Source organism: Topomyia yanbarensis, chromosome 3, assembly GCF_030247195.1.
Source record: "Topomyia yanbarensis strain Yona2022 chromosome 3, ASM3024719v1, whole genome shotgun sequence".
Classification (NCBI taxonomy): domain Eukaryota; kingdom Metazoa; phylum Arthropoda; class Insecta; order Diptera; family Culicidae; genus Topomyia; species Topomyia yanbarensis.
This window is the reverse complement of record NC_080672.1, coordinates 111,954,622-111,979,874: the sequence shown is the minus strand read 5'-3', so window position 1 is coordinate 111,979,874 and position 25,253 is coordinate 111,954,622. Positions and strand designations below refer to the sequence as shown.

General features: G+C 37.5%; 1 protein-coding gene across 1 annotated transcript in view; it reads left to right on the top strand.

Moving 5' to 3' along the window:
• LOC131692410 (uncharacterized) overlaps positions 1 to 25,253 on the top strand; it is a 320,838-nt gene that overhangs the window by 50,549 nt on the left and 245,036 nt on the right. Inside the window, exon 3 of the mRNA XM_058979439.1 lies at positions 5,027 to 5,239. Coding sequence (XP_058835422.1) covers positions 5,027 to 5,239 — 213 coding nt within the window. The remainder of the gene's footprint in view (positions 1 to 5,026; positions 5,240 to 25,253) is intronic.

Below are 25,253 nucleotides of genomic sequence, written 5' to 3'. Positions count from 1 at the left end.
TGAATCAAATAAATCAAATGAATCAAATGAATCAAATGAATCAAATGAATCAAATGAATCAAATGAATCAAATGAATCAAATGAATCAAATGAATCAAATGAATCAAATGAATCAAATGAATCAAATGAATCAAATGAATCAAATGAATCAAATGAATCAAATGAATCAAATGAATCAAATGGATCAAATGAATCAAATGAATCAAATGAATCAAATGAATCAAATGAACAAAATGAACAAAATGAATCAAATGAATCAAATGAATCAAATGAATCAAATGAATCAAATGAATCAAATAAATCAAATAAATCAAATGAATCAAATGAAACAAATTAATCAAATGGATGGAACGAATTTAATGAATCCAGTGAAAACAATGAAACAAATGAATGAAATATTGGTACGAAAAAGAAATGGTTAAAATTTTCAGGATAAGTATTTAATTTTTTGGAAATGCAAGCGTCATTGAAAGTGTCACTTGATATAAAACTGCTCTTGATGGATAGACATGCTTGACATTACAAGTCTTAATTTTCCGCGTATAAATACGTTTCTAGTTACATTGGTCATGAAAAGGGTACCTTCGTGTTCATTTGTTGTTACACAGTAATGTGTATGAGAAAAATGTAGTCAGATCAAACGTTTCAGTACACAGTACAACGCCTCTCTACTAATTGTGACTGCCATTGAAACATCAATTTAATTTTACTTAGTATAGAGCAAAAATGGACAACGATAAGTTAGAAGAAACATTGTACTTGTATCCCACATCGAGAATGGGGTCTTTAGGAGACTTCTTTTCCTGGATCTAATTCGTGGATATTTTTGGGCCTTGATCCGTTATTCTTCATAATAGTTCATACCAATACAATGAATATATATTTTCGATAATATCATCACAAAAAAGATGTTCTTACTTTTCACATGACATATTTGAGCATATGATTCATTTAAAATTCAAATCAGATTCGTTCAGATGGATCCATCGAGGAACTGTGATGATGTCATATTCCCAACAGTATCATGATCACCGCCGCAGCCTCCAATTCCTCCCAATTGACTCATCGACCCCCAATGTCTCCTATAAGCAGATTGTCACCTTTCCCTCTCATCATGATACTGTTGGGAATATGTGATGACATCATCACAGTTCCTCGATGGCGGAGTGGGTAACGCACCCAACTAGACTGGGAGATCGCAGGTTCGATTCCTGCTTGAGGACATATCTTTTCTCAGTATTTCCAATAAAAAAGGTGCATTTTCACCGTTTCTTCATTCTCACCGTTCCGGTCATTGTTTCTCTGTCTGTTTTCCAGTGGACACGTTCATGAAAATACTTGAAAAAGGAAAAAAACAAAGGATCACGTCAAAACAAGGAATGTATAAAACAAAGACGCTTCTTTCTTTCATAATTTTAATGGAAAAATTGCAAAATTATGGTTGTTTTCATATTGTTGACCCAAAACCGCAAAGTATCTTTGACAAAAGAACATAACATAGCATTGCGTTGGAAAGGTAGTTTCTTCTTCTTTTCAGAACACTAAACAAATTTAAAATCGATCGAAAAATGACCGCGTAGAAATTTTTTTAATGTCGAAAGTCCCGAAAAATAGTTTTTTTTGCTATAAATCAATATTTTGAAGGTATACAACATTTTCCAAACATTGTCTTGTATTGCATTTTATTACCTATATTAGGTCACTTGAAGAGTACAAAATCACTGTAACATCGTGTTATTCGTGGTAGAATGTCAATAGTTTGTAACATTTACATGGAATTGTTTACAGATTTCGGTTGATGTTGTTAGGTGAAAGAATATAATGAAATTATTTCCGTTGTTAACGTTTCAGCCTACTCATTCTTCGGCTATCCTCAGAAATTAAGGCACGTTCGCTTCACGCTCGCGGGACTGTCCAAATTAAATCAGTTTAATTTGGATAGTCCCGCGAGCGTGAAGCGAACGGGCTTACATTTTCTTTTCGCTCTGTTGCTGTCAGTTCAATCGAAGATGGTGTCGAAACAGCAAGCACTCCGTTTTGTACGGTTTTACGAAACGTATGGTCATCGTGGAAAAAAGTTTACGGTAGACCAGTTTCGAGACGAAAACGTGCCCGTGACTACAGTTTACCGGATCCTGGCATCCCTGAGCGTGGAGCGGAAGGCGGCCGTCCGTCATTACAGGAAATTACAGCTAATATTCCAGCAAAAAGTCGGCCACATCCCCAGAAGTAAAATATAAGTTTAAACATAAATTTGATAAAAAAAAAAGTCATGTTGTACATCGCCATATCAGACAGAAGGATTTCAAAGCCGTGGTTTAAGTTGAGCGGTCTGGTTATCAATCAACAAGTGTACCAGGAGAAGTGTCTTGAGAAAATTCTTCTGCCGTTCTCAAAGGAGCATCGTGAGGATGGGAAGTACGTCTTCTCTCCGGGCAAGACGTTCTTCCATTACGCCAAGAAGACGCTGGAGTATCTTAAGCAGACAAAGATACCGTACGTGCCGAAAGAAAGGAACCCGACCAACTTGCCCCAGTGCCGTACCGCTAAGGATTTTTTCGTCTCCCTCAGTGCCCTAGTGTACAAAAATAATTGGCGGGCCAAGGATACAAAGCAGTTGACAACCTGGATCCGGAAGATGGACTTCAGCGCCGTCCAGCGCTCTTTTGAGAGCATCGCGACTAAGTTGCGTCGTGCAGCTGACCAGGGCTTCTTAATATTCATTGCGTTTTTTGAAGAATAAATATTATGTTTTTAATAAAAAATACTGAATTTGTTGCATTTTTTTTGTTTTTCAACTAAATGACTGAAAAAAAATCATTTTTATTGAACATTGAAAAATTCTCTTTGATATATAAAATTTTGCAATAAATTTACAATAAAACGTAAGAGCTGGGCCAAATTACCTAAAAATAGGTTATGAGCTGTAACGACGAAATCTGCCAACCGATTTGCGAAAACTGATGTTTTCCTGAAAGCTCGACCGACTGCGCACACTTTTTTCTCAAACGGTTTTTCGCGATCGCGTATCAAATCGAATATCCGGCAAAAGGTTGGATCATCCCATGGTCTATTATTCTCACACCGATTAAACAAAAGCAGTTGATAGTCTCACTCAAAATAAGATATTAAATAAAAGATACTATCCAGCAGATCCAAAGACACGATAATGCACTTGATTTTAATAATTGTTGTTGCCAACCAAAATCTTGTTTTTCGGAACACACATTTTTCAAAAAAAGTAGTCCGAACGATATTCGCCCCTAGCCCGCTTTTCATAATATTTCCATAGCTGAGAAACAGCTGGGGGTCTGAATTGGCCAGCGGTCCGTGTTGGTCCGTTTTCCCCTATTCAAACCACAACTCTTCCGATGCATCGTTCGTACACTCTGGTTACACCGGGTTTATTTTCGATGGTCGAAGCACTCTTGAGTAGGGAGATTTCTCTGGCACAGCCAGAGGTTTTGGCAGCTTCCAGACAAAAAGACAAATCTATCATTCTCCTAGATTTTTAAGTTTTAGAAGCTGCTACATATACATTTTGGAAATTTGGGTAAATAATGTTTCAAATTTCACAAAAATCGATTAATACAGATTCTATGGACAGAAAAATGTGTGAGAAATTTCGATGACTTTGAGGTGCCAGATTTTGCCCGACATTTTTAGTTGAACTGCCAGACAACCCTGCTTTTTAGTGGTAGTATATATTACAATTGCTCCGGGTGTAGTTTAAATATTTTTTTAGCTTGTAAATATATCAAACAGAAGAAAAAAACCCAGCTAAATCGCGTTCCTCCAACTAATACGAAAACACGTTCGCTAAAAGTGATACCGGTCACCTAAGCTAAAGTGAAATGGAACAAGCATGCATTGTTCAGTTATCAGCTTGTACGTCTCACAGAAAAAAAACGGCTCTGTCGAAGGGATGCAAAGCATTTGAAGAATCATATAACTTTCCAAGTGGAGTTCGATTCAATCTCCGAACACTGAACACGTGTTGTATTATCCAGTAGTACATCGGTATAATGCTGTTTTATGGGCAGATCGTGCAAGCTGACGTTACACCAAGGAGCCATTCGGTTCATTGCTCAACTGAATGATAGCCGGCTCATCGACGTCCGTGGAAGGATTAATATCGATGTTTTATGCAAAGTACACATTATCGAACAAGCTTTCTCTCCTAGATCTAGTTGCGCCACGCTGATAGCATCGGAGCGGTTGCGATGGAAGTCATTGTCTCGACATATATAAAATTGATTACATTTTATTGTGTTCATTATATTTCATGGTAATCAGAGCGATTATTTTATGTTATTTTGAAAAAAAGAGTTGACGTTGATTTCTCTAGAGCCACATTAATTTAATATTGTATACTTTAGTTCTTATTATGTTATTCAATAAGAACCTATCCCGGTAATACCCATAACAACAAAATCTGTACTCAGCGGATATATCGTATAGGTGATCGAAACATTTCGTTTTAAATCTTAGAAACGATTTTTTGTATTTTATTATAAGTGCCGAACTTTGTGACTATTTCACTCATTTGATGTAGATTAATTAGAACGCTGGGAAAGGTTCAACATAGGACATAGGATCGCTGAATATAAGACGAATTATGCATTCTCTGATTTTCTCTGATAATTGTAACTACTGAAAAGTTGTAATACCTTACCAATCTTGCACTGATTTGCAACTATTGGCGTCTGTTACTGATGAGGAGAATCTACATCGCAAAAATTCAACCTCCAACCCCCTACTATTTTGAGTTACTTTAGAGAGTTAGTTCAATTTGTGTTTAAACATGTTATTAGGTTATCGTTCTGAGCTTGCCTGGACTACCGAATCTAAATATACCCAAACATCATTGAGATTCTCCTGTATACCCCATTACCAATGATAATAGGTTTAAATGTTAAGTAAAAATTCTTCAATAGTACATAACACTAGATCACGGCTGTTTGTCAAAAATCGCATCAATAGCAAAGTAAAACTGATCATTTCTATTTCCCACCCATCTCCGCAGATCACGTGCAGCCACATCGGAAGATTCAGGCGCACCAAGAAGCAATTACGATGAAGCTTTCGACACGGACATAAACTTCACCGACCTGGATGACGACTCGAGTCTGTACGGTTCGCAGTACTCTTTCTGTAACTGCAGTTACTGCGAGGAGGAAGCGGACCGGCGAAACTTATTCGACAACACAAGGCGAAACCGGTTTTCCTTCTGCGATAGGTAAGTCGATTAAGCTTCGCGAGCTGCAGGAAAGCTTCACGTGTTTGAAAGTTGTTGCGATTCAATGTTTCGTTCGTTAAGCTAGTAGACGAATGAGGAGTCGATCAAATATTTCACTTATGGGTGCAGTACGCTTTTTGACGATATGGTACGAGCTTTTGGGGGACATGGTATGAACAGATGCTCTATTCACATCGACACTTGCTAGGGTGATGAATCTATTTTTACCATATTTCTATTATCACCCTACCCATTTGAAGCCGTGGTTAGAGCAGGTTCTGCCATCTTTGTTTAACGCGTTAGCTTAAAGGTAGCGCGACAATTGGGATACTCGATTCGAGTTTTCGTTGCGCTCAAACACAAGATTTTCTTGATTTTCAGGGCTTTTGTGTTATTAGCTGTTGATGTCAATTTATACGCATTCCATGGATTGTAGGCCGAGTAATTAATGGATTAGTAAAATACCCTCCTTAATAGGTTGAAACCCTATATAAGCGGTAGTAATACTAATAGCTTTCAAATCATTCCCATTATCGCTGATGTTAAGAGGAAAGTTACAAGAAATTCTATGCGCCTTTGAAAAACTTTTGTTATTGATGGGAAATACGAATAACTTATAAAAAGGTCGTAATAAAACAAAATAATTGTTTTGTTGAAACAAAATTTAAAGTATTGTGAAAATGGCCACATTTTTGACAATTTTCGTTAGGACCATTTTGATTTTGAAATGGCATTTAGAATCATATCCTACAAGAAAATTGTATTTTTGTCTGCGAGTAGTATGAATTATAAAAATATGTTAAAAATCGTTTTTTATTCAATTCGTTTATTTGATAACGCATGTTTGCGTTAGCTGCGATTTTGTAATATAATAGTTAAAACTAGAAGAGACAGGAAGAGCTAAACTTTTGGGAAGGATATTTGTGGCGGAGGGGTGGCGTGGGTTTAGGTGTTGTACTTCTGGGTATAAGAGTCAGGGGAGGGAGGGTGTCCAAAGATGACAGGGGGAGAAAATTATAAACTTTCAGTTTCAGGCATCGGCAGATCAACGGCATAGATTACAGACTCGGGTGGCCTTCATCAGGAAGAATCATGTACTGGGGCGCTGGGTGGTCCTCCTCAACACGGCAAAGGTTTCGATGTCGTAGTACGGCTCAGATGTGGATTGGCAACACGTCGAGTTGCGCGTGTGATGTTCGTACTGTAGGTCCCGTGTTTGTTGGCTCATTCGATAGAGATGTTTTGTGTCGCCTTGGAGTCGCATCAAACCTTCGTGGGTGTATGGTACAGGTGGAAGAGAGCGTTTCTGAGAATAATAAGAAATAAGAAGGGGCAGTTAAATTTGTATATTGATGGTTTTTAAGAAGGTGTAAACAAGGGACATATAGAGGAGATCGCGGCTTGCCAGTACATCTCGGACCGGGATGTTGGTTGGTCTTCCTCGGGCCCGCAGGGTATCCATTAGCCGAGACCTGGCGGAACTGTACTCGGTGCACGCCCAGACAATGTGCTCCATGTCGTGATAGCCGTCGCCACAAGCGCAGATACCACTATCCACGAGCCCAATACGCCGGAGATGTGCATCCAGCGTGTAATGGTTTGCCATGAATCGGGACATCACACGAATGAAGTCACAACCCCCATCCATCCCCTTGAACCAAGGTTTCATCGATACCTTGGGGACTATCGAATTCCTAGCTTCACATTGCTTCACGAGTTTTGCTAACTTTCGAGGGCTCTGATGAGTAATACTGAAAAAATCGCCGAAATAAATTGGTCTTTCATAAACGTCACCTTCTAGGGCACCCACCTTAGCTAAGGAGTTCGCCTTCTCATTGCCCGGAATGGAGCAATCAGAAGGGACCCACACCAAGGTAATCTGGAAAGATTTGTCAGATAAAGCACTCAGTAGCTCCCGTATTTTCCCCACGGAGTGCTTTCCATGTTGCATCGAGCGAATAGCTTCAATGGAACTGAGGCTACCCGAAACGATGAAGTAATGGTCTGCAGGTAGTGACCCCAAGGGTATACTGAATAGCAGCTAGTTCTGCAACGTAAATTTAAGCAGGGTCACTGAGTTTGTAGGAGGCGGTGAACTTTTGATTGAAAATACCGAAGCCAGTGGATCTTTCGAGGTTCGATCCGTCAGTATAAAACATCTTAGAGCAGCCGACTTCTCGGAATTTACTATAAAAAATGTTTGGAACCACTTGTGGGCGTATGTGGTCCGGAATTCCACAGATCTCGTCTTTCATGGATGTTTCGAAGAAAACAGTAGATTCAGAAGTATTTATGAAATGCACACGGTTGGGATTGTAAGAAGAAGGATTAATATTCTGCGCCATGTAGCCATGTTAAAAGTCGTTGTTAGGAAAACTATATAAGAAACTATATAAAAAGGGCATAATTTCACGACTTTATTATTTTTGATGAAACAATGTTTATTTATTTATTTATTTATTTATTTATTCATTTATTTATTTATTTATTTATTTATTTATTTATTTATTTATTTATTTATTTATTTATTTATTTATTTATTTATTTATTTATTTATTTATTTATTTACTTATTTACTTATTTAGTATACTTATTTTCCATCGGACCTGTGTTGGTCTACATGAAATATTTATTGGATGGGAAAACCCATTCCAGGAGTAAACACCCATAATCTTTTCGTATTTTTCACACATGATTACAATGGTTTCACACTACATTTAACTCTCTAAAAGGCAAGTGGTCTCAGAGGCCCGGCTAGTTACAGTTCTTTAGTTTCAATGAACTTGTAACTTGAAATACAAACACTCGAGCGTTTTCGGACTCGTATAAAAACATCAGATGGCTGCTTAAGCTTCCAGGGCAGACCGAACAGCTCAAGCAACACTTGCAACATGTAATGGCCGCGGTTTGTTGCATAACCATAAACTTTTGCTGGTGCGCTTTTTTGTTTGATAATTCAGTTTAATAATGGTTTAAGTGCGCTTCTTTGCAACAAATTATGTCGTAGAAATTGCTAGTCAACAAACGGTGTTGCTCGGGAACTGAAAAGTATGAAGTACGCAAAGAACAATGATCAATAAACTCGTTGTCGATTCTTATTACGAAGCCAAGAGTTCTATTTGCCTGTGCTCCTCTGTCAACCGCACAATAAGGAATAGGTTGAGATCACCAGGGTATATGAGTTTACACCCTCGGGAATTACCTAGCAAACGTCATTGAAGAATAAGGAAAAAAGCAACGGTTCGAGAGTGCTCCCTTGAGTGTGATGAAGCTATATGATTCGCTACTTCCTAATTTCCTAATCACCTACGAGATATGATTCGAGTCCCCTTGTGAAACTTGATAGGTCTCCCAGCCGCTCGATCATTTACAGAAGAAGAAGAAGAGAGTCTTCAACTTTAAGATTAGTGTATTCAGTTTTTACTTGTGATCCATTTTCGATGTTTTTAATACAGTACGATGAAAAAATTGGGCTAGATTGGTGGTTGGTGATCTGCCTGAAAAAGGCCATGTTGGTCCTTCGATGTGTACGCTTTGGTCTCACGAAAGAGCATATTTCCTACTAGGATATTGAACAACTTTTATCCAGCGCAGAGCGAGGTTATGCCACAATAGTTCGTGACATTTTGCTTATCACCTTTTTTAAAAACTGAAAACTGAAAAGCTCAAGAAAGTCTTCCAGTCGATCGTCAGTAGTGAGTTAAGCAGTGCTCAAGTACTTCAGAAACGATGCAGTTCATTGAAGCTTCTTCATTTATGAACAGGAGGTTCAGGATTCGATTGCGCCTATTATTCATTGTACACATTTGTCGCATGTTCAGTACAGACATTCCGTCCAATAAGGTAGTACTCGCCCTTGAAAAGGTTAATTCAGAAGGGTCTGGGAAAGCATACGCAGAGGGAGTACTCTTCCAAAGAAGTCCAGGTTGGTTATAATCCCAAAATAGAAGATGTGTCGTGTTGGATTCAATAGAAGTTGCGATGACAAATGCGGAGTCTATTTGCTTCTGAACTTCTATTTGCAGACTCTATTTGCTTCTGAACTTCTAGATCACTTACGGAGTCGGGGGGAACATATACTATACCCACACAGATATTCGTATCGGGACCACGAATATTTACCCAGAGTTGTTCGTGATTGTGAGTGTCATGTTTGTGTTTATATGAGAGTCGGATAGAGACAACAATGGCAACAGAAGCCACCACGTTTTTTTACCGAGTACCTTGAGCCAAATAACTGGAGTGAGTTGATTTGATCATTCAGGACATAACATCATGAACAACATCTGAAGCAGGACAAAACAGCTCATCAATCTTTGTGCGCAGTCCTCTCATGTTCTGATGGTAGATATTAAGATGTTCCTGCAAGTGCCTCCTGACGGTTGAACGGTGAAAAATCGAGCGGCGGTGGTGAAAGCAAGCACCTGTAATTGGGGCGGCTTTTCAGCATAGGTAGCATCTGTATATTCTACTTCGGAAGAACATATGCATTCATTTATTTACCTGAGCAAACGGATAAAAGATATTCTTCGAGATGGTCTGACTTGTTTAGAGCGTTTTTATCGGACCGGAAAAGGTCGTCCCTCAAATTCTGTGTTGGACAAATGGTTGTCGGTGACGAAGTCCAAATTCTGAGCGCGCAGTATCTCGAATAGCTTCGGAAGGACATATACCCTTCTTAACTTTACCTGACCGGAAAGGGTCGCCGCCATAGCATCCAAGTTCCGGGGTAAACAGATGAGCGTCGATGACGAAGACGAGCTAATTACGTTCGTTGACAAACTGTAATTGTAAACTGAATTCAGGGTGTTCAGTATCTCGAATAGCTTCTGAAGTACAACACCTTAACTTTACCCGAAAAGGGTCGTTATTGTTTTGTCTGTCAATTAGTATAAAATTTAAAAACATGATTAAAGTTAATTTAGAGAGTTATTCAGTAATAGTTTCTGTATGAATTAAATACATTTTAAATGTTTTCTTTCTCTTTAGGCTTTTATTGACAAAATATAATTAAAATAAAAAAACTACTTTTTTGTAACGTAATTTTTTGACATAAATTTTTGTTTTTGTAAAAAAATTCTACATCATACTAGTACATCCCAACTATAGTTATAATTATGTCAGCCATTTCGAAATTACTCTGTGATCAGCTGTCAAACTCTCCCACTAAACAAAATGGCGCACATTGTGGAGATACCCCAATTATCTTTGAATAGGCCATTAATTTTTACACAACTTCATTGCTCGAGGTGAACATATGTATCTAGGGCTTTATGAATCTATTAGTGCCCTTCTTGTACAAATTTGTGCATGGATATAATTTTAGGTAACGCTAACAATAAATTTACGGAATCAGCGTTTTAATTAATTTTGTAATGCCCATTTTAATAATATCACCGTTTTGATAATTTTATTCATTTTACTATTTTGTCATTATATTTATTTCATTGACATGATTGGTTTGATCCATTTATATTTATTTGTATATTTTTGATGCTATTATTCTATTTTTAGTATTATGAATTAATTTTAAGGGTTATAGCTGTTTGCAGCGCGCTGGTCACATCTACGAATGAATTTTACCCACAACTTTTCATCTCTATCATTAGGGTATATATATATATATATATATATATATATATATATATATATATATATATATATATATATATATATATATATATATATATATATATATATATATATATATATATATATATATATATATATATATATATATATATATATATATATATATATATATATAGCATTTTATTCGGATCTAGGAAATACTTTGAGATACAAGCGTATTACGAAAATGTTCATTCTTGCTGTTTTCAAAAATGGTGGGGTAAACCCGACCCCCTATGTTTTTGGTTGATTTAGTGCAGATATTATCCAAATTTTATGGTTTTTCAATGATAAATCAATGAATGTTGTGTTATTAAATTGTAACATGAAGAAAATGTAGTTCAATGTCAATCTTGGAATGCTAAAATCATGAGCAATAGCACGTAATGATATTTCCATTTGTATCGCAGCAATTGCTTGACAAATACTATAATCATCACGTTTTTGTGTCTTTCGTTTGTAATTATGAACCATTTTTCATAAAAATAATAAAAAATGACAATAAAAATATAATTCAATTTGATAAATAAACATTTTCTTAGCAAAAAAGCAGTCGGATTTACCCCACTATTTAGAAGTCGGATTTTCCCCACCGCGTCATTTTTCATTACGATGCAATTAAAAAAAGTTATGAAAAAGGTTGAACCAAATTCATCTATGCACTTTGTAGGACTTTAATCAAAGAATTTAAATCCACTTCACGGTGTCTTTTTTTAACAACTTTATGCAAAAAAATTCAGCATCTCTGAAACTTTAGGATATGAAAGAATGGGCTTTCCCCTTCCATTTGAAATTAACATCAAAATAATCTGTCGGGGGGTCTAGAGCAACTTTTTTTTAAGTTTTTTTTTCGTGAAAACATAGATTTTGCAATAGAACTAGGTTATTTTTCTGTCCCTAGATGGTGCTTTAGACATTTGGACAACACTAAAAGTGAGAATCTGATAGATATTTTAATTGTCTACAACTTTGTTAACAACTAAAAACCGAAATTATCCGGAAATGTTGTTTATTATTTTAACGAAGTCTAAGTCTAAGTTAGTTTCACAGAAACCCTAGTGGTTTGTAAGTCAATTCACACTCACTTTTTTCATTTACCAAATACCTGTGTTTAGTTGAACAGTGCATTCAGCGGAATTTGAGAGCTTGGAAAGTCTCATCTTTTAGCTGAAAATTATAATTCCAGATTCCACCTAATATAGGGCACCATTAATATTTTTGGGATGAAAAGTTTTAGATAAGTGTTGACCAAACTAGTATGATATTAATATTCTTTTCCAACATGGTGAGTGATTCCTCCCGCAGAAACAGCTTTTTCAATGATGTATGCCTTCTTTTTCATTTTTTCGATTGTTCTCGGGGATGACTGACAACTATTCTTGCATGAACCTCCTACTTTGTTAGCATCTTCGTATAAAATTCACTTGTCCTGAACTTCAACCTTTATATTTGAACAAACTCAATGAAACTGTTAACACCATTACAATATTTCGCGAATTTCATTGCAATGCTTGGTTAAAAACGCTGATTATCTTTTTCAAAATTAACTCAATGTGACAAACGGTGAACAAAAAACATTGAGTTTTTTGATCAAGATAATTTTTTTTTGGAGATATATTCGTGGATTTGTATGTATATAAGGTTTTTCTTGTACTCAAATCATATTTTGTTTTCAAAAGTAATACATTTCGCATAATCTAGGATCAATTTATTAACGATTTCTCGCATACTTGATAGGAAATGGCCGTAACATCCAACTGCCACAATATACTTTGCCACAATATAAAAAAATTGAATAAATCGTTTCACGCTAACCACTAATTTGGAAGTTACTTCTGTGGTTTGCGTTCAATTATAAACTGTGTCCCCCAACATTTCGTCTTGAACAGAATTATAATAACTAATTTAAACGATCATAATCTAAATTATGCGGCGTATGGTCCTTTCTAAAACATAAATGTAAGCAAACCCTTGTAACCAAGCAATACCTTCCGATGAATGGTAGTTCCTTCGAACCTATCGGGAAAGATTACAAACTTGAACCAAAAGCACAAATAGTTTTCTGTCTCTGTCAAACATCCTAATTTTCAGAAGGTAAATAGGAACTGTCAACGAAGAAGTTGTAATGAATCCCGTCAAATATTTTCATGTCACTAAATCCAATTATTTTTTGGTAGTGAAATAAGTGCGAGAAAATATATTTCCAAACCTCTAGGCCTCGTGTGAAACTATCATAGATATAACTTCGTTAAAATCTTAAACTACTTTTCCGGGCGATTTGAGATCAATTTTTAGTTGTCAACAAACTTGTAGACAATCAAAATTCTCACATTTTGTGCTTTTCGAATATCTAAAGCACCATCTAGGGACAGAAATATGAACTAGCTCGAGTAGTAAAACCAATATTGTTACGAAAAAAACTTCACAAAAAAAGTTGCTCTGGACCCCCCGACGGATCATTTTGATCTTAGTTTCAAATGAAAGGGGAAGGTCCATTCTTTCATATTCCGAAGTTTCAGAGATGCTGAATTTTTTTGCATAAAGTTGTTCTAATAAATACACCGTGCACTTACATTTTTATGCAATCACTTTAACAATCAGAAATATCCTTTAGGCAATAATGCACAAAAGTCAAATCAAAATTTTTAAAAACACACTTTTTGTCGTTTGAGCATCTCAATGTAGATTAATAAAATGCTGTCATGCCGCCATTATGATTATTTTCGATGCTCTACACGACACCATTGATATTAGTTCGCGTAGTGATTCTGATTTTCGGTAACAGAGGGGGGTCGGGTTTACCCAACGGTCGGATTTGCCCCACCGTACCCTACCTATTGTTTATTATCTCGGAATGGAGTTTTTGGAAAAGTACTATTGTTGTAAAAATGATATCTCAAAAACTTTTAAAACGATTATCGTTTTTTGAATTGTTCGTATATATCCAAAAATTTTCGATTCTTGGCAATGATTTTAGCATTTTGATCACGTCAAAAATCGATTTTTTTGACTACATGCCATATTGGAAAACATATTATTGGGAAACCGAGTCGTTCAAGTACTTCATAGTACATTTTTTTCTTACTTTATTGATTTCAGTTGAGCGTTTTGCCTTGGAGAGTGTTTACCTTCGCATAAAATAATGCGTTCCGAAGGAGAAGCCGTAGATCCGACAATTTTTAATAAATTTTTTAATTCAGCATGTTTTTTTTCTTCGATAGTACTACCAACAAATTGTCCTTTGATTTTTCAAAAAAAATTGCATAAAACTTTTAAATATTACGAACTAAGCAATCTTTTTCTCTCTTTGTATAACACCCATTAATCATGTCATCAATTTATTCATTTTATTATTTCTATTCGTGTGATTCATTTTCTTTGTTCTTCATTTTTGTTTAATTTATTCATGCAACTCTTCCTATTTATTTTAACTACCATGTAAATATCAATAATTGAATTTTCATCTTTCTTATATAGAAAGTTCATGCAATCACTTTGAAGATCGTCAACTAATCCCGGCCTGTCCGAGTGTAATCGGAAGAAGTCTGTGCGTGTATGAATATGTCAAAAATGTCACTTCTTTTTTTCAGAGATGTATAGACCGTTTTGCTCAAAGTTAGTCTCAAGTGAATCGGCTGCTATTGAATTGTGTGTCGATCGGAATTCCGGTTCCAGAGTTATGAGTTTAAGAGTGTAACCACACAGCAATTTTCATATAAACTGGCACCACTGTTATAATAGAATGATGCAAATTTTATTAACCCTCCGGAACTCTCGCCGTTGTATTTAGTGCAACACCTTCAGAAAATCTAGCGAAATCTTCTTTCAGCACCAGCGCCTGCTCATCCGGGAAACCATTCGCGCGAGTGACGGAGGGTTAAAACGGGTGCAATTCAAAGTCGCTTTTATCACATTGGCCACCAACGTTGGTGCTTGATTCCATAGAAGTTTGTATTTTTAATGGATAATGTCTGTCTGCATCGTCGAGTGTCAATGTAATCTGGAAAAAATTGACAAAAATTAACTTTTTTGGATATTGGCATATTTTGGCCTTGCTCTTATAGAGCAGTTAGTCGGTTTTATGTCAGACCGGAACAAGTGACATTGTAGTGATTTCGAGAAAAACGAGTTTAAAGTTTGAATCGCAGCTTCCTTTACGTTATAATTCGAAATTAATTTTTGTCATAATTCTTGCTTATTATAACATATTTCAATTCTGGCAGGAGTAGCTAATTTTTTATCCAATGCTATCATTATCTCATTTTTTTTACGATTTTACGACTTAGTCCGGTCTGACTTAATACCGACAGTTATGCAATCACTTGTCTCTAGCACATCAGAATCAATTTCTATCAGCATTCAACAATTTTTTAATAAAATATTTCGCATATTAGTAACCTGGCTGGGTTGAAAATTATGAAAATTAAAAAAAAGTCGAGTTAGGGGCAAGTCATGGCGTATGTTTGAATGCTAAATTGAATAACGTGTTCCAATTTTGTACATAAGGTCGCATTTCTATGCTAGGTAACTTAAAGTGAAGAAAAATGGAGAAGAGTGACGTGAGTGTTGAAAAACTGATGTTTACGGTTTAGATCACATAATTCCGAAATAGTCAATTTTGGAGGCTTTGTATTTTCGAAAAAGTTTTACAACAGAAATTTTACCCTTTTTTTTTCAAAAAATCAAAAGTCGCCGCCATGCACCAGTACGGAGCGTTTTAGCAAATCTACTCCGAAGAAGAAAGTGGTACTAGTACTCTAACCATTCATTTAAGAAGTGTGTCCGATAACTTGTCTAACTTGGTCCCCATTTAGGGACACCCTAATCCCTGCCTATCAAAATCAGCCAGAAGGAAGAGAACATTGAACTAATGCTGATGAAGCTAATTATAGATTATATTTTTTGTTTCAAGCGTTTCACCGTTGACACGTAGTTCTAAGAATGTAGAATGTAGATATTTCGACAATTATATTCATAGGATTCATAGTTTGAAAAACTGAGACAGGCACCACTAGGTGGATTAAAACAGATTTTTTTGTTCGTGTTTCTGGTTTTGTCCGTCTATTTAGCATTTTAAATATTTTTTTTTTGCATTCATGTAACAATTTTTTTATTGTGTATTTATTTTCAATTTATTAATTTTAATAATTCCAGTTTTCGGATTTCATTTATTTTACCGATTTAACTAATTTTTTAAATTCAAATTTACATTCTTCCGATGGGTACATACATCGCATAAATTATGCAGTGTAACGAATGAGTCAATTGTGATATAAAACATTTCCAATCTCACCACTTAGTCGGATGAATCGGGTTGTAAAAAATGGTAGGTATTTCATTAATTTTTTGGGTAAATTTATAACAGTGAAAAGTTACTTTTAGATGCGTTTTGACAGAAGGGCATATCATCGTCCTCCCTGCACTCACGTGGCAACTGATAGTCCAAATACAGACCTGGATCGCGAATAATTGTGCAAAGAATCAAATCAGGAAGGCTTGACCATAATCGATTTGCACATATCTGTGAAACAGTGATGCTGCTGAGATCATGATATGACTATGGGAAAATATACTTTTGCATATAAAATATTTAAAATAATCCATAAAAAATTGTGAAACGATCCATAAAAACCTGTTTTAATCCACCTAGCGGTGCAATTGTGCCTTTCTCATTTCTCTAAACTATGGCACGGAGGCTTTTTATGTTCAACATAATTATGGAAATGTCCATTACATTCTTAGTACACTTTGCACTTATACACAATGGCATGCCAGCCACGAACTTGATGAGCTACGTGTCGACGGTGAAACACTTGAAACAAAAAATATCATACTCCATTAGCCTAATCAGCATTAGATCAATGTTATCTGCTTGCTAACTCATTTTGTCATGCGGGGATGGGTATGTGAGGAGGGCGAAAGTCCCATGAACGAACGACTCCCCAGCTTAAATTGGTATGCTTTGTAATACAGTGGTGGTTTAAAGATGATGGGGTTGAAAGGGAGGGGTATGAGGTGGTGGTCTGAGGGGTGATTTAAGGAGATTTTTAAAGGAGGGGAGTGAACAGTAGAGGGGGAGTGTAACCCCTCTCCGTAAACCATCAACTACGCCCCTGTTAAAATCCAGAAACCTTAAGCGAGTCGAAAAAAAAATTTGGCCGGGATTAGGTTGACGTTTTTCAGAGTGATTGCATAACCTTTCTATATGAGAAAGGCAAAAATGTGCAAACCTTTCTATATGAGAAAGGCAAAAATGTGCAAAATCCAAAAAAGTGAATCTTCGTCAAATTTTTTTCGTGTTTGCATCAAATCTCGACGTTTCATGCACCTTGAATACATTTAGCATCAAAAATAAAAATTCTATTTTTAATTTTTCCTATAGTTTTTATGAGAAATTTCTGTGTGGCCGCACTCTGAAACCCGCAATTCCGGAACCAGAATTCCGATCGATCCAAAATTCAATAGCAGCCGATGGGAAGGTTGCACCTTTTATTTGAGACTAAGTTTGGGCAAAACGGTCCAGCCATCTCTGAGAAAAATGAGTGACATTATTTGACACATACGCACATACATACACACACGCATACACACACACACACATACACACACATACATACATACACACTAGGGTGGGGCAAAATGATCGTTTTTTCAGCACAGCACTTTTTTGGTTCCTTTTGGGGTCCCAAACAACTGTGCAAAATTTTGGGTCGATTGGTGTTGACCCGGCGTAGCGCATTGCATTTGAAATTTGTATGGAGATTAGTATGGGAAAACCTACATTTTTGCATTTTTAATTCTACAGACTACAATTCTTCCTGTTGTATGCCAATAAATAGATAGAAGTGTAGTCCAGGATACGCTGAACAACTTTTCCGAAGGATGTATGGTGTTAGAATGTCTCTAAACCGAGTTATAGCTGTTCAAAGTTCAATACATCGAATTAAATGCCAAAAATCATTTTTATTGCCAACACTGCGGGTGTACCAATGGAATTTCATATAGAATTCCAAAATAACATTATTTATTTTAGATTTACTACATTGGTATGTTTGGATGAATTATTCAAAAGCTTTAGCTCAATTTCATGAAGTAGTTGAGCAATAGGGCGTAGTGAGGAGTGATGGGGGAGACTTTAATATGTAGAAATTCGAACTGAAATGTTGTCGAGTTGGAATGTTCAGATGAATTATTTCAAAACATTTACACATTGTCCTACGCATAATAGTAACGTTCAAATAAAACATACTGTATCCATTTGCCTTGACTTTTATCAATAGAAGTTACGTTATAGACTGAATCAACTGATGTCGAGTTGATATGTCAGAGGATTATTCGTCTGAACATTTCAACTCGACAACATTTCACAAATTAAAGTCCCCCCCTCACCCCTCACTACGCCCTATTGCTCAACTACCTACGCTCATGAAATTGAGCTAAGGATTTTGAATAATTCATCCAAACATACCAATGTGGTAAATCTAAAATATATAATGTTATTTTGGAATTCTATATGAAATACCATTGGTACACCGGCAGTGTTGGCAATAAAAATGATTTTTGGCATTTAATTCGATGTATTGAACTTTGAACAGCTATAACTTGGCTTAGAGACATTCTAACACCATACATCCTTCGGCAAAGTTGCTCAGCATATCCTGGACTATACTTCTATCTATTTGTTGACATACTACCAGAAGAATTGTAGGCTGTAGAATTAAAAATGCAAAAATGTAGGTTTTCCCATACTAATCTCCATACAAATTTCAAACGCAATGCGCTACGCCGGGTCAACACCAATAGACCCCAAATTTTGCACAGTTGTTTGGGACCCCAAAAGGTATTAAAAAAGTGTTGCGCTCGGTTGAAGTGGCTATGATTACGTTTTTCCATATAACAATGCCCCACCCTAATACACACACATACAGACTTTTTCCGATCTCGACGAACTGAGTCGAATGGGATATGACACTCGGCCCTCCGGGCCGGGATTAGGTTGACGTTTTTCAGAGTGATTGCATAACCTTTCTATATGAGAAAAGCAAAAAGTTGTCTATGTTCCATAAAACAAAACTGAAAATCCATAAAACATTGTGAATGATCCATAAAAATGGGAGATTTGATTCAAAGATTATGTAAAATTGAACCATAAAATGGTCGCAAGAGAGCACTAAAATAGTAATAAAAGAGCAATTATAATCAACTAATGCCCCATAAAAGTGTTGGAAATGTTCCATAAAATGTTACATTTGCGCCATAAATTAACTGACATTGATCCATAGAATACTAACAATATACATTAAAACACGTCGATATGTTCCATAATATCGACAAAAATGTTCCACGGTATTACAAAATGGAGCAATAAAATGTTAGAAAAAGTTCCATAAATTTGATGAAAATGTTTGCTAAATAATTTTTCTTGGTCCATAGAAGATGTAGATATGAACATTAGAAATGTTATGTATTAATTCATATATCGAACGTTAAATTAGTGTTTATGGATATTTAAAAAACGATCGATAAGAAGAAAAAATGTAAAACGATCCATTAATATGTGCTTATGCACCAGAAAAATTAAATTTAATGAATTCATGCGAAATTTTTACTATTCGAACTAATAATAAAGCATATTACATTTGGTTGAAATTCCAAACTACAACAAACAATGCATACATTATAGTTAGAAAATTTAAGCTTCCATATCGCACTAGTCAGGTAACTGACCTTCGCTAACCTGAAATCATTGTGGACGCTATTTTAACCTAAATAAACCGAATCCGAGAGCGGAAATGTAAAATTATTAACCAAAGTATGGTAAACTGAAAAAATAAGTTGTGCTAAATAATACTCATAACAGTGACAGTGTTTTAACAAGTGAGCTTATACTGGGAGCTAGTGTGATGCGGCTTGACCGCATCTCCGAGGCCAAGGATTCGAAGCGGCGCAAAGCCGCTGAGGATCCGTTGGACGAGGCATTGATTAATCCGTAGCTGGAATTGTAAGTGAACCTGTGATCCTCTCGTTTGCCCGGTTTACGTAAACATAGGGGCTTTAGCTAGTTAAAAGCCGACTGAGCGGCAGCGAAGTCGGACAGTGCACTAGAAAGCGATGTGGCGTAGCCACATTAGTCAGTGTTCGTGTATAAAGTGTCCGTTTTCGCTTCAGATAGTTTTGCGACTCATGCCTGCCTGTATCAGTGGTCTAATAACTCTCAGCGCGCTAATGTCATAGATACCCTGCCCTTTAAAGAGTTGCCACAATGTATTCAAGTTAGCGAAGGTCAGTTACCTGACTAGTGGGATATGGAGGCTTAAGTTTTCTAACTATAATGTATGCATTGTTTGTTGTAGTTTGGAATTTCAACCAAATGTAATATGCTTTATTATTAGTTCGAATAGCAAAAATTTCGCATGAATTCATTAAATTTAATTTTTCTGGTGCATAAGCACATATTAATGGATCGTTTTACATTTTCTTTTCTTATGGATCGTTTTATAAATATCATTGAACCATAATTTAACGTATCGAACGTTATACGTTATAACGTTATGAATCAATACATAGCATTTAACGTCAAAATGAACATTTCTAATGTTCATTTTTACATCTTCTATGGACCAAGAAAAATTATTTAGCAAACATTTTCATCAAATTTATGGAACTTTTTCTAACATTTTATTGCTCCATTTTGTAATACCGTGGAACATTTTTGTCGATATTATGGAACATATCGACGCGTTTTAATGCACATTGTTAATATTCTATGGATCAATGTCAGTTAATTTATGGCGCAGAATGTAGCATTTTATGGAACATTTCCAATATTTTTCTGGGGCGTTGGTTGATTTTAATTGCTCTTTTATTACTATTTTAGTGTTCTTTTTGTTTTTGCGACATCACCCTTTTTTATGGATCATTCACACTGTTTTATGGGTTTTCAGTTTTGTTTTATGGAACATGAACAACTTTTTTATGGATCGTTTTTCAATTTTTTATGGATCATTTTTGTTGTTTTAGCGGCGCAAACTTAGGGCTGCTATTGAAAATATTTCGGATACCTTAATAATACCGGCTCTAATTAATGCGTACAAATGGAGGGATGAATAGAGATGTTAAGATGAATTTAGGTTCGGTAACCCTACATAAAGGTACCAAAAAATTCAAACTCCAGCAAGTAACAGTAACTTTGCAACATATGTAGTACAACGTGCTGTTTTTCACGCCATTCTTATGCTGTGCATCACAACTAAAATAAGAAGCTGCTAAACGATCAATTACCAGCTGTTGATAGCAGAGGAACCGCGCAAACCACTCAATTTAGCTCTAAAACAAGCCACTACGAGTTGGTGCCTCAACCGACCAAATTGATACTTTGTTACAGTGAGTTTCCTCCGCCCCCTCTGGTATAAGATGACTGTATGTAGGTACACAATTGCATGAAGAAGTTATCGTCTGAACCGATCAGCCGCCACGGTTGGCACGCCAACCAATGGCAATGTCAAGTAATTCAATTGAGCAGCCGAGATGCGAGCGTGCCAACATGCAATTTCCCCGAAAGCATTGCTCCTGCTGCGAGCTGGTGCTGCTGCTGATATTGGCTCAGGTGCTAATCGTGCCAGACCGCTTTCGAACATTTCGCTCGGAATATCCTGTTGGAAACCGGGCCTATAGAATGAGTGTAAGGTGAAAAGTAGCATGAAGGGTAATTTTTAATGACTTGTTTCGGCGAGCTAAACGACTTGTATCTCGTGACTGTGTAGTTATGAAGGCTTCCAACATATCCCAATTGATGTTTTTAATGGTTAGCGTAGAGCTCCCTTTTATTTCAAGATGATTGCGCTGTTTTCTTGTTTACTGTGGAAATGAAATAAGCGCAGTATGTCGGGATCCTTCGAACGGCTTACTTATTTGTTAAATGTTACAAGTTTTTGATTGACAGATAGCCGTAGAATAATTGGTGAGATAAATATAAGATTACAAGTATTGCGAACTTCCAATTAAAACCATACCATACTCAACTGAGGATCACCGAGCCAACCAGCCAGATGTCGAGGTCAGTTCGGCGATTCCGGTGGAGCAGGGTGTCCGGTTCGCTGGTGCCCCGACAACCCGCGACTGGTGGTGTCTCGTTGCGGTCTACTCAGTCTAGTCACCGGCGGTGAATTTGGTGCCATTTAGCACCGTAATTCCTTTAAGGCCTTTGGTTCCCCTCTAGATCAATTTTGGTGAGTCATTCAGCTCCCGCCCTTAGTTGTTCGCGAACTACTCGATCTAGTTCCAGACAATGGATCTAGCCTACTCCGACGGAGAATTCCCCGGCGAGAAAAGTTCTCCCGAAACCGAGGGGATTTCTCCCGATACCGATGTTCGTTTCCGTGAGCCATTTAGCTCTTCGCTTCGTCTCAATCTAGTCCCCAGTGGTGGACCTAGCATACTCAACGAGCCAGCCAGTAGGTGCTGAGGTCCATCCAGCGATTCCAGGTGGAGCGTAGCATCCGGTTCACTGGCGCTCCAACGACCCACTGCTAGCTGTACGACGCGGTCTACTCGGTCTAATCCCCGGCGGTGGATCTAGCCTACTCACGAGCTACCCGATAGGATGTTGAGGTCGGCCCGGCGATTCCGGTAAAGCCTGACGTCCGGTTCACCGGCAACCCTAACCCGGTGCTACGTCGCGTATTACTCAACTGGTCCTAGTCTACATCGTCGTAGAGTTCTCCGGCGGCGGAATATCTCTCGAAACTCGATTTGTAGTTTTGCAGCGATTTTCTAGCCGATGGCGCTACTTTGTTGGTCCTTTCGCCACTTCCTTTGCAGCTCGGAGAGAATACTCGTAACCGCTCTGTTGACAGAATCCCAGGTATGCTCGTCTTGGCACATCTCTGCGACGATATTGTCAACTGTCACACCAGGCATCAAGGCAAGTACTTCCGGAAGCATCCAAGCCCGGACAAAAATTGCGTCAAATGGAAGTTCACCTCTCCATGCTTCACATTTGGGATGATTCGGTGTGTCCACTTTGCTTTCTTCGCGTTGTCCCACTCTTGCTACCACTTAGCCAACGAGTCCACTCGGACCAGACTCCTTGCAGTACGTGCATTTCTCCGCTAATAGCATTCCACGTCCTCAGCCAGAGTGATGCAGATGGGATCATCCCGCCGATAACGCATACTGCCTCCGACGATATTGTTCTGTACGCACACACCTAGAAAAAGTCGTGTAAATTTACGTCTCCTGACCCTGACATATACGAGCATCAAAAATGACTTAGTTTTACGTTTGGTTTTAATTTTACATGACGTTGATTTTGGTAAATCGTGTAATTTTACTCAACATATGGCGTTTGTTTTCAATGGCAGTAAGTGTAATTTTGTGTCATTGCGCATGTAAAGTATATGTTTCATGTAAAATTAAACGGAACACGGTAATGTTTCGTCATTTCGAGAATTACAGGTTGTTAAATTGTGTCATGTTTGCAATTACGTCAATGATAAAATTCATAATTTTTTGGTGTGCACTCGCGATTCGTACGGCCATAAGCCATATGTCCTGTACAGATTTTCACGGTTTCGCTTGGTTTTCAGCGCAGCGCTTTAGGCAGGAACCCCATATCGGAGTATCGAGTATGAAACAGTAGATAGCAAACGTCTCGTGCTGCTTCTAGTGCCGCCAAAGTTTGAAATGATTCTAGCTATTGCGTTTGTTGCCTTCGCCGACTTTTCGCAAGTGTAGTCGACGTGGTTTTTGAAGCTCGTCGATTATTGCTTCAGTGAACGCTTTGATGCAATCACGTGCCCTCCGACGTCGATCGGCATCCGCTGGACTGCTTTGCAGTTGCTGACCAACAACGCCTCCGTCTTGTGGTGAGTTATTTGCAGTTTTACCCCGTTCATCCAGCTCTCGATCGCGTCTATTGTTTCCGTCACCAACACCTCCACTTCTTCAAGTGTCTCACCAATCACCGTTTGTGATACATAGTCCGCGAAACCTACGATTTTTACTTTCCTTGGAAGCCGCAACGTTAAGACCTCATCGTACATCCCGTTCCAAAGAGTTGGACCGAGAATGGAGCCCTGAGGAACGCCCGCTGTGACTCGCATTGAATTCAGCCCTACGCTCGTCTCGTACAGCAGCACTCTGCTCTGGAAGTAGCTCTTCAGGATCTGGCATAGATAGTCGAGAACTATTATTCTGCACAGCGTTGCCGCGATGGCTTCCCAGCTGGCGCTGTTAAATGCATTGTTCACATCTATCGTTACCAGAGCGCAGTATCGATCTCCTATTCGCTTGTGTTTAGATGTTTCTCAACTCTCTCGAACACTGTTCGAATTGCATCCACTGTCGATGCTCCTTTGCGGAATCCGAACTGCATCTTGGACAGTCCGCACTTACCTTCCGTGGATTTCGTCAACCTGTTAAGGATGATCCTTTCCAGGAGTTTTCCGAGTGTATCCAGCAGACATGAGGGCCTATACGAGGCCGGATCGCCCGGTGGCTTCTCTGGTTTCGGCAGTAACACCAGCTTCTGGACCATCCACATTTCGGGGAAGTTGCCTTCATTTAGACATTCCTGCATCACCATCCTGAACATGTCCGGATATGCCAGAATTGCAGCTTTCAGCACCACGTTTGGTATTCCATCCGGACTGGGGGCTTTCCTTGATTTCAGGCGCTTCGATGCTTCTGCCAGCTCGTCGTTAGTCACATACCGATCGTCCGTGTGTGCTCCTTCTTCTTCGCCGTACGGTGTTGGTGGCCAGATAGTTGGATCGTGCTCCGGGAAAAGACCCTTGACGATTATCTTTAACTTACTCGGGCACATTTCGACGACAATCAAAATACTAAATTCAATCAAAGGATCTGATGATTAAACTAAATAGTTCGATTATATTTTGGTTGTTTTCATGTAGCTTTCAAATGGGTTACAATGACGCCTTTATGTCAAAGGAAAAGTTAAAGGAAATGTTATGGGCCTTTTGAAAAACCTATTGTTGTTGATGGAGAAACGTGAATAACCTACGAAAAGGTCGCAATAAAATAAAATAATTGTTACGATATAACAAAATTGAAAATATCTCAAGAAATGCTACATTTCTGGAAATTTTTGTAGTGAGCATTTTTATTTAAAATGGCGTTTAAAAAAATGGTATTTTTGACTGAAAATAGTATGAATTATGAAAATATCTCAAAAGTTGTTGTCAGGAATTTTTTTTTATTGAAAGCTTGGCCGTGATTTAAATGCACTGAAAAAGTTTCTTTTACGTCTTTAAAATCATATACATTAGTTTTTTGACATTTTATGATGGGGTAACGCGAATAACTGTTTAAAAGGGCATAATCACTCGAATTAACTGTTTTTGTTGGAATAAAATTCCAAATA